Genomic DNA, 15,007 nt, shown 5'->3' with positions numbered 1-15,007 from the left:
GGAGAGACTCTTATGATAAACCTGAGCACCCCCAACATCTTTACCTTCAACAAGGTCAATGAAACGGAGGTAAAATGACTCGCATTAGTGAATAATTACCTAACCTAAGTATTTGTGTAAATAATTTGCAAGACGTTGGGTTCAGAGCAGTGGCAAACTTGCTAGCTATGGAGCGCATCAAGTTCGACCCCTGACTTACACAAACAGCTGAACATTATTCCACTCGAGACTCCATTACGCCCAACCTTGTAAGACTGCCATGGTTGAGATTCTTGGAAATGTTTCATAAATGCCTTTATATATATTGTACCTGCTGGCCTCGAACACATCCACTATACAAATCCACACTATAATATACATTAGTCACCAATATTACTAATCGAAGGCTGTAAGGGAGCACGAATGCACATCTGCATGTGCTCTCCGGAACAGACGTACTGAGCTGCTGCCCACAACTGTGCCCCTGTCCCCAAGTGCAGAGATGCATTGAGTGCATAAGAAGATAACCATGCCAGGGATGGACATCAGAGGTTGATCGTGCCGGGGGTGGGTGGAGAAGTAGGCATTGTATGGGGGGGCAAAAGAAAGAAACCGAGAGCCCAATATAGTGTAGTATGTATTGGAATTGGAGAAAAATGAATGTAAGTAATAATAATACAAACCAGGGTTACCGCTGGGGCAACCACTGTAAATGCAGGTAGAGAGATTAAAGAGACTCTGTAACATTAAAAAGATCCCCTGGGGGGTACTCACCTCGGGTGGGGGAAGCCTCCGGATCCTAATGAGGCTTCCCACGCCGTCCTCTGTCCCACGGGGGTCTCGCCGCAGCCCTCCGAACAGCCGGCGACTGTGCCGACTGTCAGTTCAATATTTACCTTTGCTGGCTCCAGCGAGGGCGCTGTGGCGGCTTTCCGTTCCGAACTACACGGAAATACCCGATCTCATTCGGGTCCGCTCTACTGCGCAGGCGGCGGAAACTTGCGCCTGCGCAGTAGAGCAGATCCGACGGCGATCGGGTATTTCCGTGTAGTTCGGAGCCGACAGCCGTCAGAGCGCCTGCGCATTAGCCAGGAAGGTAAATATTGACGTCACCGCTGCCCGGACTCCACGGAGGGCTGCAGCGAGACCCCTGACGGATGGAGGACGGCGTGGGAAGTCTCATTAGGATCCGGAGGCTTCCCCCACCAGAGGTGAGTACCCCCCAGGGGATCTTTTCATGTTACAGATCCTCTTTAAGACCCGTCCCCACTCAGGGTTAAGAAGACGCTCTCTGTAGTTCAGGAAATAACGGTATATCCCCCCTCCACCCGGGGCAGACACTGGATTCGTAGAAGGTGAACAGAGGCGCCAAAAGAATAAAATATACTAAAAGTGTTAAAAAATTGTCAAGGAGGCAGCGGTGGACTCATCTCCCCCAAGCAGACATGAAGCTGTCAATTTTTCATCAAAATAAATTTATTCACATACTCCAAAGTACAAGCAGCACGTTTCGCAGGTATATTCCTGCCTCCTCAGGCAATCAGGAATAGGAGTATCATACAGCAGAGTCTCTAGTGCACTCCTAGCACATCTGATGAAAAATTGACAGCTTTATGTCTGCTTGGGGGAGGTGAGTCCACCGCTGCCTCCTTGACAATTTTCTAACACTTTTAGTATATTTTATCCATTTGGCACCTCTGTTCACCTTCTACAAATTGTATGGGGGGGGGGGGGGGGGTGGACATTGGGGCTTTATGATTCCATGGGCCCATGGGCAGTCTGTAGCTACTCGTAATATAAATGTTAATGAACTGGTGATTAATCAGCTGTAACCTCAGGTGACTTGGGGTGGGGGGGGGGGGGGTAGTAACTTACCATTAACTTACCCAGAAGTCTGCGGGATCCTCTGAGTGCATTTGCATCATATCCAAAGTGTTGGCCGCGTTCCACGACTCATTACCGTGCTTCCTCCTTCCAGCACTTTGGGCATGACCCAAATGGCACGCAGAGGATCCCATGGACTTCTGGGTAAGTTAATCATCCCCCGTAACCCCTTGTCACAGGTGATTAATCACCTGTTCATAAACATTTATATTATGAGTAAGAGCATTCCTGCCCATGGGCTTCCTAAAAGGTAGATTTGGCTTAGCTACAGACCTTGAGGTCCTGATGCAGAACTTGGACCTGGGCCCCCCCATCCTGTGGCAATTTCCTTGTGACTGCCCACTCCCGGTTTATTGCAGAGTGCATGCAGTGGAGTATTCCCATTTGTCGAGGGTGCTTGCTTTCCCATTCTTGTTTCAGTATCCTTGCGTCTTCATACCTGTGGTGCAGGGCCGGCGCTTCCATAGAGGCAAAGTGGGCAATTGCCCCAGGGCCCCGACATCCATGGGGGCACCCAAGTATCCCCCTTTGCCTTGCTTGCTTCGTCCCCCTTCCCCCATGTGCTGCACCCTGCCCCCCCCCCGTAGTATAATAAAGGTAGTGGGAGAGGGACACACTCACCTCCTGAATGATCCAGACGATGCAGCTTCTGTCTATCTCTCCTGTAGTGATTGTCCTGCTCCGTTCAGGCACCAGAGCCAAAAGGAGAAACAGGAAGTGAAGGACAATCACTACAGGGGAGACAGATGGGAGCTGCATCGTCTGGATCATTCAGGAGGTGAGTGTGTCCCTCTCCCACTACCTTTATTACACAGCGGTGGGCAGTACGTGGGGGGAGAAGCAAGCGAGAGGGTGATCTAACCAGCGGCAGCCTTGGAGAGGGGGGATGTTTGTGATGTGGTGAGTATTGGTGTCGGGGGGCCCCGGATTACTTTTGCTCCCGGCGCCATTTTAGCTAGAACCGGCCCTGCTGTGGCGTCTCTGTGACCTGGCGACATGCATGCAACATCCTATTAGGTCATGGGGACAGAAATGCTGTGGGTGTAGAGACAGGAGGACACTGAGGGAAGGAGGAGGTAGTGTGCATCTTTGACAGGTTCGAGGGTTATGCTGTGCGTACTTTGGGTGAGAAGCATGTGTGGGTGACCTCTTGTACGGCTAGTTGGGGGGTTTGGGGATACAGACAGTTAGTAGAACCAACATTTGGAGGGAGGGCTGATAACTTACAGCCACTCTTCTGGATGCCTGATTGTAAGATGAAAAGTGTACCAGGGAAATGGGGAGAGAAGCAAAGCATAAGTATGAAACAATAATCTGGGAAAGAAGTCGTAAATGTCCAAAAGTCAAAAGAAAAGTAATTAGCTGAAAGGAAAAATCATTCAGTCACAATGGTTTAGAACAAACTGTGAGAGTTTGAAGCCCCAATCATTATGCAGCCTAGCTCACTTCTCAGCAGTTCTCACTACACAGTCCTTGCTCTCTCCATCCCAAGTCGCTCACAAGCAGCTGCTCCCTGCTTTGCACCCCTCCCTTCAGTGACTGGAAGGAGGGGACACAGAGTGCAAATGCCTAACGGAGAACAGAGCTCAGGCAGACACACTAAAATGCAGCCTTTGCTGTCCAAGGGGTTAACTTACAGAGCCTCTCTGCTTCTTATCAGCAAGTGAAGTAGCTCTGTCATTTGCATGTGATCTCTCGCAGGAAATATCGGGAGGAGAAAGAACAGCGTCTTGGGCACACACATCTTGGGCACGCACGGGCCCCTGAAGTGGGCGGGCCCAGTGGCAATTGCAACCTCTGCGACCGCAGGCCCTACACCAGTGCCGGCCAACCCACCTTTGGTCCTTGAACCCCCTGATTATAGCCCTCATCCTTCATGGCCAACTAAAACATTTTCAGTGATTCAGATGAAAAAAAAAATCAGAGATGAAATTAGATACGTGGTTTTATTTTTAGCATCAGTTAGATAGACAGAAGCTGCATCGTCTGAATCCTGTTGGAAAATTGTGTCTGATTTCTACTGTCTCCTTTCTGATGATAGTACAGTGGCAGTCCTGTCTGGGAGCAGCTCTGAGGCCCAGTGCACACCAAAACCGTTAGCAGATCCTCAAAACGCTAGCGGTTTTTTTGAGCAGATTTCAGAGCGATTCTAGGCATGTTTAGAGACGTTTTCTAAACATGCCTAACATTTTTGGGAGCATTTTTGTGTAGCAGATTACAAATACTGTTACAGTAAAAAGCTGTTACTGAACAGCTTCTGTAACAAAAACGCCTGGAAAACGTTTTCCAGAGCGGGTTGCATTTTTCCTATACTTTACATTGAAGCAGAAACGTTTCTGCAAACCGCAAATGTGCAGCAGGAGGCACATTTGCTGATTACTAAAAACTTCAAACCGCTGGTGTACACCATCCCATTGAAATACGTTAGCCAAGCATTTTCACAGGCGGATGCGGTTGGCGGATCGCTCCTAAAACCGCTCGGTGTGCACTGGGCCTCAATGACCTTCTTCATAGTCGTACAGAGACATAAATTGTGCCTGAACTTAATTTAATAACATCTCTTTGCATGATGTACTTAATTGTATTATTTGTTCCAAAGACCCCACTTTGGGGGTTGTAAGTCACCAAAGGGCTGAGAGGTTGGCTGTCAACACAGAACACTTTGCAAATATGATTGTGCTACAGAGCTGCTTGTTACCCACATGATGCTATGGCAGGTAAAGGTCACCTCGCCCATGAACTATAAGGATAATCCTTGACAGGCTGCTTAAGAGGTACCCGTAGGCTATATGTTGGGCAACTGAGGTTTAGAGCCTAGTAAGCATTCACTGTAGTAACAAACGGCTGTGAAAGTTGAACTATAAATATAGTATTGTGTAGAAAAATTGATGCTTTTGAATTGAGGTGTGGAGAAAACTATACAACACACAAAATGTATGCAGGATATCAACTACTTATATAAAAAACCATCTCACCTATAGGTATAAATTGTATCAAAATTAATAAATTATAGGGAGCCTAGGTAACAATTAGTATAAACCTTTAATTAATCATATATCAAAAACCACAGCTGGGACATACATTTTTAAAATCAATTAAAACTCTTGTTTGATATAGTGCCACAAATTACAGGGATACCCCAGGAGCTCGTATAGGTGCACCTATAAATCATCAAATACCGGTATTCATTTTCTTCAGGCCCCTTTAAAGATACTCCTGCAATCACCACCATGTCAGCCATCAATAAAGCTTATCTTCAATCTAGCCCGTGTGCTCATATGCACGCCTCTTATTCATAGGAATACGCTCTCATTACAGGCATTAATATGCCAAACCTTTCAGCATTAGCATCCACCAGACGTTATATGCAGTGATCTCTTGGGTAAATAGAACCATAAACATAAGCGGCAGGCAGAAGCGCAACTCACCACTCGTGAGTGCGAGCAAAACAGCTCCAGCAGTTAGCGCTATACGGATCTTCCAGTTTTTGCCATTACTCACGTGTCCTAATAGGACTTCACGGAATCCGCTATTGCTTCAATCCATTTGTTAGACCAGACATAGTCCACTTTCGAGGTTCGCGCTGTGGCGGCGTCCGGGTGTGCAGCCTAAAGGAAGAGAGCCGAGGCACGGGAGGATCAGCGTGATGGCGTCAGAACACGTGACGCGTTTCACCTATCGGCTTCTTCAGACGTGTGTGAATGCTGTATGTCATTAGCTGTGAGCTACTGATGGGAGCCATCTTGTGGTCTTTTTTGAGAATGCAGCATCACTTTTATTCACAGAAATACTTTTTAAAGGGAACCAGAGATGAACGATTCACACAAAATAAACATATCAGTTGATAGCTTGTAAAGAATAAATGCTCTACCCGATAATTTCGCCACTCTGGTGTGCCTTTTTGAGTGCTTTTTATCCATTATTGCTCCAGGAAATATCCAATATGGCCGCCGGCTCATATTCCTTCTGTTTCCAGGTTATGAGGTGTTCTGGATGTGCTGTCTAGGCTATATGAGACTATAGAAAAGCAGGGCTGCTGTAGGCTTTCATCTGTGTGCTTTCAACTTCATATTCTGGTATGCTTTGTGGCTGCCTGTAGGATGTGTCTCTCATAGTAATGAAACTGCATACAGTAGATAATAATGATGACTGGCTGCACAGACAGAGCGCACAGATCACACAGCCACACTTGTCTGTTAGACAGAGATTTTTCCTGCAGCAGCAGCTCCTCCCATGTAATCACAGCTCTCAGCATGTAAAGCATGAAATTTGAGCCAGGAGGGGGAAGGCTTGGGCTTGAAAACACTCCACAGAAGAGTGACTCAGCTATAATGATTCCAGGTCAAACCTCGACTGAATAGTCGGTGGATTCTTATCACAGTTGATAACAGATAGATTAGACTGAGAAGAATACAACTAAAAGCAGGGTAGGTGTTTACTGTCATGTTCCCACTGATAAATGTAATAAAATACATGAGGGTGCTTCATCTCTGGTTCTCTTTAAGTTCATGTCACTGTTTAAGAATGGCAGCCTTTTACATTTTTTCCATTGACATGAATGGGTGAAATCTGATTTACACACACACGCACATGCACTACTAATATTATAGTTTGGATGTTTGTTACTCGATCACGCAAAAATGGCTGGACGGATTTGAATGAAATTTGGCACACACATAGTACATTACCTGGAATAAAGTATTGGATACTTTTTATTCCCATAACCAAAAAGGGGGCGGCGACATCAAATTTCACTGGAAAATGTAAACTGCAGCCATTCTTACACTGTTAATGGTAAGGCTCTCAAACTTTGCACAGTTGGTCACTGGGTGACTGGGATTATTATTTAGAAAAGTGGGTGGAGCCTGCAAAAGCCAATCAATATTAACCTATTGATTTTCAAGGAAAAAATGTCATTGCTGCCATTCTTGTACTGTTGTTAATGGCACAAGCCTCAAACCTGGTACAGTTGGTCATTGGGTGACTGGGGTTTAAATTCAGAAAAAGGGGTGGAGCCACAAATAGCCAATCAAATTTGTTTCATTTCAATGCAAATTATTGATGACAAAGACTGCAAATCTTACAAACTTGGTCATTGAGTAATTGTGTGTTAGGGTTACAAAAAGGAGCCGCAGCCAAATACATACCCGGGCAATGCCGGGTCATCAGTGGGTGGAGACAAATACAAATTTTACTGTGAAAATGTAAACTGCCGCCATTCTTACACTGTTAATGGAAGGGTTCTCAAACTTTGCACAGCTGGTCACTGGGTAACTGAGATTAATATTCAGAAAAGTGGGTGGAGCCTACAAAAGCCAATCAAAATTCACCTACTGATTTTAGAGGAGAATATTTACATTGCTGCCATTCTTGCACTGCTAATGGCACAAGCCTCAAACCTGGTACAGTTGGCCTTTTGGTGACTGGGGTTCAAATTCAGAAAAGGGGGTGGAGCCACAGTCAATTAGATTTATTTCATTTCAATGCAAATTATTGATGCCAAAGACCAGAAAAGTTCACTAACTAGGTAATTGGGTAATTGAAAAAAAAAACTTGAAAAAGTGGGCATAGCCCCGCACTAGCCAAATACATACAAGCTGGGCCACCAGCTAGTAAACAGGGATGTTCATGCAGATTCCCGAACTACCCAGATAATCCGAACTTTTTCCACTATCCGAACCCGGATTCGGATTCCGGATATCTGTGCAAATAGCGCTATCCAAATTACCGTAATGCGGATATCTATCTGAAATCCGGAATCTGGTCAGATACTGAGTTCGGATATCCGAATCTGCATACTGTAACTATGGAGATGATGTCCATGACGTCATTGAGCCAATCAGAGGGCTCCAAGCGTAAGCCCTAGCAACCAATCACAGAAGGGAACCCTGGCCAGCCCCTCCTGACCTTATTGAGCCAATCAGAGGGCTCCCAGCCTAAGCCTTAACACCCAATCCCAGAAGTGAACCCTGGCCAGCCCTCCCTGTATATTAAGGAGGGGTGCCATGATGAGAAATCTTGTCCTTGCTTGTGACTGCTCACTGAGAGACATTCTCCAGTGCTGCTGGCCTAGCAAGTGCTGTATACAGTGATACATGCATCTAAAGCTTTTCAGTGCTAAACAGCTTCACTACACTATTGTTCTATGTTTATTAGTTAGATAGCTTGATTTCATTCAGTGACAGTCAGACTCTGTGCTGCAGCAGCTGCTATTAGGTCCTGTATCTGTGTGTGCTGTGCACAGACCAGGCCTGCTGCTGGCCTGCTATTAGCCTTAGCTACAGTAAAGGTTAGAGAATAGGATTACTGTGTTATTGTGTAGTTAGTACCGCAGTGCTAGTTAGTTGTTAGAGTAGTATTGTGTTAGCTTTTGTATTTTAACTCCCCACATAATCAATTACTGTTTCTCTTGAAAAAAAAAAAAAAAACATGATGTTACATGCATCATTTACCCTAAAAAAATGTTTTGGAAGCAATTTAAAGGCCACTTCCGGTTTTCTATCCGGATAGCCAAATCAATTTGGATTTCCCGGATAATGGGTTCGGATATCCGATTCTATTCGGGTACCGGAACGTTCGGATTTGGATATCTGATTCGGATCCGGATATCTGGGTATCCGGATCCGAATCAATTCAGATTTTATCCGAGCACCCCTGCTAGTAAATAATATAAACAGTTATAAATAGTTGCTGATTGTTCAGTTACTGATGCCCATGGTGGAGAGCAATACACTATTTTTGTAAAATATAGCATCTCATTAAATGCATACTTTTTGGTGTGAGATTTTAACTCTTTAGTGAGCCCCTCCGTATTCATTACCTTTTTTACATGCATTTATCTTCATCCACAGGTGCTCTTCTCATCCAGCTCCGATGTGGAGATAGAACCGGGTAAAGCCATCAGGATTGTGGCCTCAGTGAAGAGGGCGGAGCTCGATGTACCATACCGGGCCAAAGTCAGAACCATGTTTGGAAATGAAAAAGACATTGAGGGCACGTGGGATGGGGTGACACATCATCATATGATGATCAAACAATTCGATTATGACAAGTGATTTAGCCAGGGGTGCAATTGTTCCTCTTTTTACTCACTGGCTTTTTATATCTTGGGACAGGGACTGGGAAGCCAGCAACTACAATGGGCCATAGTCAGGCAAGCTTTGTAATCCACTGCTCTGCACATATTTCTCCACATCTCAATGCCCCCCCATCCAAATCTGTGATTTATAAAGAAAAAAGTTATGTACTTACCTCAATGGAGGATGCTCTGGGGGCTCCGCTGGTCCTTTTTCAGCACACTGCTAGTTGCCAGGACCCTTTTCTTCTTCCCAGGTATAGGGGCACTGTGCAGGCACAGGTAGCATGGAGCCGTTCATGCACAGAGGAAAAAAGCAGTGCACAAGTGGCTCCGTGCTACTTTATGGTGGCCGTGTTCACACATGGATGGTAGGGCATCCACGCCAACCTATTCAACCAACCCTTTTTGAATATGTTCATTGTGTCCCGGTGTTGGAATGGAGGACTTAAAGGGGGATGGGGGATCCTCAGGACTATACAGAGGCTTCCTTCTTCTGAGGTTAGTAACTTTTCTCTTAACCACCCTGGCGTTCTGATTAAATCGCCAGGGTGGCTGCGGGAGGGTTTTTTTTAAATAAAAAAAAAACTATTTCATGCAGCCAACTGAAAGTTGGCTGCATGAAAGCCCACTAGAGGGCGCTCCGGAGGCGATCTTCCGATCGCCTCCGGCGCCCAGAATAAACAAGGAAGGCCGCAATGAGCGGCCTTCCTTGTTTCGCTTATATCGTCGCCATAGCGACGAGCGGAGTGACGTCATCGACGTCAGCCGACGTCCTGACGTCAGCCGCCTCCGATCCAGCCCTTAGCGCTGGCCGGAACTTTTTGTTCCGGCTACGCTGGGCTCAGGCGGCTAGGGGGGCCCTCTTTCGCCGCTGCTCGCGGCGAATCGCCGCAGAGCGGCGGCGATCAGGCAGCACACGCGGCTGGCAAAGTGCCGGCTGCGTGTGCTGCTTTTTATTTCGTTAAAATCGGCCCAGCAGGGCCTGAGCGGCAGCCGCTGGCGGTGTTGGACGAGCTGAGCTCGTCCAGACCGCTCAGCTGGTTAAATTTTGCACAAGTGCACATTAACACTGCTTAAAAGACCACTATCGCAAAATTTCTAAAAAATAAAACTAAAAAAGATTTATTCTGAAAAGAATGCTGGTAGAAGGGATAGTGAAGGGTAGGGAATTTGTTAAAAAATAAATCACCCTGTTGTTTACACATTCATGGCAGCGTGAATGTGAGAGCTCTTCCGACAGACAGCCCCTATCTGCTCTGGCTAAAGTCACAGGAGGAGGCAATTTTACTGCTTGAAAAGCCGTTACCAGCCCGCAGTGCAGTCTAATAATCTTATGCTGGGTACACACCATACAATTTTCCGTTCGATTTTCCGATCGTTTTCCGATCAATTTCCAAACTGATATCCATTCACTTCTATGAGAAATCAACCTGAAAAATGATCGAAAATAGGATCGAACATGACGGAAATTATCTATCGGACCATCTATCTAACAGTAAATTGTATGATGTGTACTTAGCATTATGCTGGGTACACACGATGCGTTTTCCCGCTCGATCAACTGGTCGATCGATTATTTCTGACATGTCCGATCGGGTCTCGATTGATACAGCAGTCGATTTTCTAATGCTAAGTGTGCAAAATCGACCGCTGTATCGATCGAGACTCGATCGAACATGTCAGAAATAATCAATCAATCCCGTCGATCAAGCGGGAAATCCCATCGTCTGTCCCCAGCATTAGCCAAGCAGACAGGAGCTGCCCGTCGGAAGAGATGTCACGTTCATGCTGCTGTAATTGTGCAAACAACAGGGTGATTTATTTTTTAACGAATTCCCTACCCTTCACTATCCCTTCTACAGCATGCTTTCCAGAATCAATCTGTTTTAGTTTTATTTTTTAGACATTTCGTTATAGTGATCCTTTAAAATGAACCTGAAGCAGGGTAATAAAATAACGATGAGATACTAACCTATGTAAAGAGCATAGCATCCAGCCTTCCCATCCCTGGTATATCCTACTGTTCCAGCACTGCCCCTCCCCCCCTCCCCCCTCCCCCACCCCACATTGAAGTTATTACACCTGTGACGTCAAATACCTTTAGCCCCTTCTTGGGCAGCCTTGAGAAGTACTCACATCCCTGAGTACTTCTGAAAACAAGTGCATGCACTCAAGGCTGTGCTCACGAAATGTGCATTGCGAATGCACCTGACTTCTGAAGCAATTGGAAACCTGACTACTTCCAAAGGCTTCAGAATACTGTATATTCAAAGTTAGGTTTTAAAGAGAAACCATAACCAAGAATTGAACTTCATCCCAATCAGTAGCTGGTACTTTTACATGAAAAATCTTTTCCTTTTCACAAGCGGATCATCAGGGGGTTCTGTACGGCTGATATTGTGGTGAAACCCCTCCCACAGTGTGATGTCAGGACCATGGTCCTGGCAGTTTCCTGTCTGTAAACCTCATTGCATTGTGGGAAATAACAGCTGTTTCCAACTGCAAAGCAAGCAGCATCTCCTTCCACTGACATCACCTGCTAGCAGTAAAAATGTCACCATGTGATAAATGTCAGAATGTAAATCAGGGAGAGGAAAGATTTTACAATGGGCAACCACAGATTGAAATCATTTATACATAATTATTGTAAAAATGAAGCACTTGTTTAATCACATTATTTTTACTTTGAGTTCCTCTTTAAGGTCCCAATACCTGTGTAATTTGTGTTAGAATTCAGAATAGGCTTAGGCTCCTGTAAGTCTTAAGACATTGTTTTAGTTACAGTTAAGCAAACCTGGAGAAAAAAATTAACTTTTTCCAGTTCAAGAAAAGTTATAAAAAAGAAAAAAAAAATCAGTTGTTATCTGTGCAAAAGAGCTTTTCTGAGCAATTCGACCTATTGAATCACATATTGTCCTGTTTTCTGAAACCCTTAAAGGAGAACTGGTAAGAGGTATACAGAGGATACCATATTTATTTCCTTTTAAACGATACCAGTTGCCTGGCAGCCCTGCTGATCTATTTGGCTGCAGTAGTGTCTGAATCACACCAGAAAAAAGCATGCAGCTCCTGCCGCCTGCCCCCCCCCCCCCCCCCCCCTTACGTATACATTACCTGAAGCTGGCTCCGGGTTTTCCATCCCAGCATCCCGCACCGCTCCGCATCCCAGTGTACACTGTCTCACTCCGTGACCAGGAAGTTCAAATAGAGCGCCCTCTATTTGAACTTCCTGGTCACTGGAGTGACACAGGAAGTTAATGTACGCTGGGATGGAGCAGGAACAGAGCGGTGCAGCGCAGAGAAGATGCCCGGGAGCCAGCGTCAGGTAATGTATACCTGTATCGAATCGGCCGCCGCTAGCGACGCACTCCCTACCCGCGGGTGATCGACGGTAATTTCCCGCACGGCGCAATCGACGGACCGATCCGATTTCGGGAGGAAATCGGATCGGCGGGTGCGTTTAGCGCGAACGATAGGCAGCAGATTCTGATCCCAGTGATCAAATCTGCTGTCGAGCGGCGGCAAATCGGGCCAGTGTATGGCCAGCTTTAATCTTCTGACCTGTTGCTGTGTACTGTGAGCCTGCTGAGAGCAATGTATTGACAGTTTAGGCTGTAAACCTAACAATGCCTATATAGCAGCTCTCTGGAGCTTTACTTGCTGTTGCATGAAGAGAAGACCAGAGGGATGATCCCTGACTCTTCTTGCTGCCCTCAGCACAGCGTCCCCACTCATGTCTGCTCTGTGTGTGCGGAAGCTACACACACACTCCTCTCCTCTTTTCACCCCATCAAGGAGGGTTGATTTGCTAATTGATGCGCCCCCTGGGAGGTTAGTGACAAGGGGCGCCTATGGCAGGAGCCCTCTATGCACGGCTCCAGATACGCATCTGGCAACTGTTATTGCTTAAAAGGAAATAAGTATGGCAGCCTCCACATACCTCTTGTTTCTTTAACCACTTGCCGACCGCACGCTTATACCGTGCGTCGGCAAAGTGGCAGCTGCAGGACCAGCGACGCCGATCTGCGTCGCCGGCTGCACGCTAATTAATCAGGAAGCAGCCGCTCGCGCGAGCGGCTGCTTCCTGTCAAATCACGACGGGGGGCTCCGTGATTAGCCTGCGGGCCGCCGATGGCGGCTCGCAGGCTAAATGTAAACACAAGCGGAAATAATCCGCTTTGTTTACATTGTACGGCGCTGCTGCGCAGCAGCGCCGTAAGGCAGATCGGCGATCCCCGGCCAATCAGCGGCCGGGGATCGCCGCCATGTGACAGGGGACGTCCTGTCACTGGCTGCACAGGACGGATAGCGTCCTGTGCAGCCTCGATCGCCGGGGGGGGGGGAGCAGGTAGGAGAGGGAGGGGGGAATTTCGCCGCGGAGGGGGGCTTTGAGGTGCCCCCCCCGCAACATGCTGGCAAGCAGGAGAGATCAGACCCCCCCTGCATATCATCCCCATAGGGGGGAAAAAAGGGGGGCAATCTGATCTCTCTGCCTGCAACCTGATCTGTGCTGGGGGCTGCAGAGCCCACCCAGCACAGATCACTCAAAACAGCGCTGGTCCTTAAGGGGGGGTAAAGGGTGGGTCATCAAGTGGTTAAACAGCAAAAGGAACAGTGAGACACAGCTTGAGATAAGGTTTCATTATTTCTGCTTTGTTTTATAGCTGGAAAGACAAAGTGTGGTTCATAAACTGCAACTGTGACAGCATGATGCAATGCTATAAAAAAAGTTATTAAAAAAAAGCTACTAACTGATGTCCCCATGTGTATTCCATGTAGCTAGTGACTGGAAGTGCCCAATAAAAGTTTTTTAAACAAAACAACTGCTTCAAAGGAAGATAACTATAAGCTTGCCTTAAATGGTGACAATGTTCAAAGTTTAGTTTATTAATAAAGACAAAAACAGCACATTTTGTGTCCACTTTCTCAGGTAAATAATGCTTATCCCAAGCTGTGTCTCGCTCATAAAGCCTTTAAGTTAAAATGTGCACTGAGCTAGATACAACTTTGGGCAAGGCTTTTTTACCTGAGGAAGTTGTTTCAGGCCACGAAACATGTTGTTCTTGTCCTTATAAATTAAACTGTCTAAACTTTGCACATTATCATCATTGAAGGTAAGCTTATAGTTCTCTTCCCTTTAATAATTTTTTTTTATATACTTTTATTGAGCGCCTCTAGTCTTTAACTACATGTGTTTCCACCCTGCTTGGAGGATCGAAATTTTAGATTTAATGGATTTTAAAATCTAAAAAACAAAAAAGCTTTGGATGCAGAGAAGGCGTTTGACAGGGTTTTCTGGGTTTACGTACAAAAAGTCCTCGAGAAATTTGGATTTGTGGGCTTCATTCAAAAAGCTATTTTAACATTATACCAAAACGCCTCAAGCTTTAGTCTTCCACACAGGATTCCTCTCCGAGCTCTTTCAGATATATAATGGCATAAGACACGCCCCTGGTCCTCATCATCTTTTCTATCCTCATAAAACTTTAAGCTGAGAAGATTCAAAGTAATATTCCAGGTATCCCCTTCACCCAGAACGCATATAAAATAGCTATTAATGCAGACAATACAATTATATCCAGTGGTGGGGCGAAATTTCTCATATGCAAAATTTTGCATTAAAATTTGCAATTACGCATCATAATAGTAATGTGAAATTTTAGAGAAAATCTTAATTATTTTTCATATGTAATAGTAATTTGGGGGAAATTTCGCATAATTTTATGCCGACTTTGGTGGGTAATAGCAAAAGCCCCCATATATGCTATTCCTACCAAAAATGGGTACAAGCCAAAAAAAACTTTGTAGTTTTTGAGAAAATTGATTTTAAAAATGTAAAGAAAAATGGTTATTTCTGAGTTTAAAAAACATTTTTCCTTTGCATTTTTAAAATCGATTTTCTCAAAAATACATGATCTTTTTGAAAAAGTATGTTTCTGACTTGTACACACTATTCTCCTTAACTTATGAAGGTCATTTTGGTGTCAATAGCATGTATGGGGACTTTGCTATTCACTGCCAAAGTCAGCACAAAATTCCGAAAAAAGTTAGCAACATTTTAAGTGA

The 15,007-nt window shown here is 45.5% G+C and overlaps 1 protein-coding gene across 4 annotated transcripts in view; it reads left to right on the top strand.

The window, feature by feature from the left end:
• The window catches only part of LOC137544954 (uncharacterized), a 254,449-nt gene that overhangs the window by 205,254 nt on the left and 34,188 nt on the right, over positions 1 to 15,007 (top strand). For 3 of the 4 annotated variants that reach the window (XR_011025953.1, XR_011025952.1, XR_011025951.1), the window contains exons 6-7: positions 1 to 69; positions 8,715 to 9,439. The exon at positions 1 to 69 is cut by the window's left edge and continues 112 nt beyond it. Coding sequence is in view for 1 of the 4 variants with exons in the window: in XM_068266061.1 (XP_068122162.1) it covers positions 1 to 69; positions 8,715 to 8,918 (273 nt within the window). In the remaining 3 variants the exon portion in view is untranslated. Of the gene's footprint in view, positions 70 to 8,714; positions 9,454 to 15,007 lie in introns of those variants that run through there. The other variant, XM_068266061.1, reaches the window with a different exon arrangement.

The sequence above is a fragment of the Hyperolius riggenbachi genome, chromosome 1 (assembly GCF_040937935.1).
Source record: "Hyperolius riggenbachi isolate aHypRig1 chromosome 1, aHypRig1.pri, whole genome shotgun sequence".
NCBI classification, from domain to species: Eukaryota; Metazoa; Chordata; class Amphibia; order Anura; family Hyperoliidae; genus Hyperolius; species Hyperolius riggenbachi.
The sequence above is the reverse complement of the archived record's forward strand: the minus strand, read 5'-3'. Positions and strand labels throughout refer to the sequence as shown.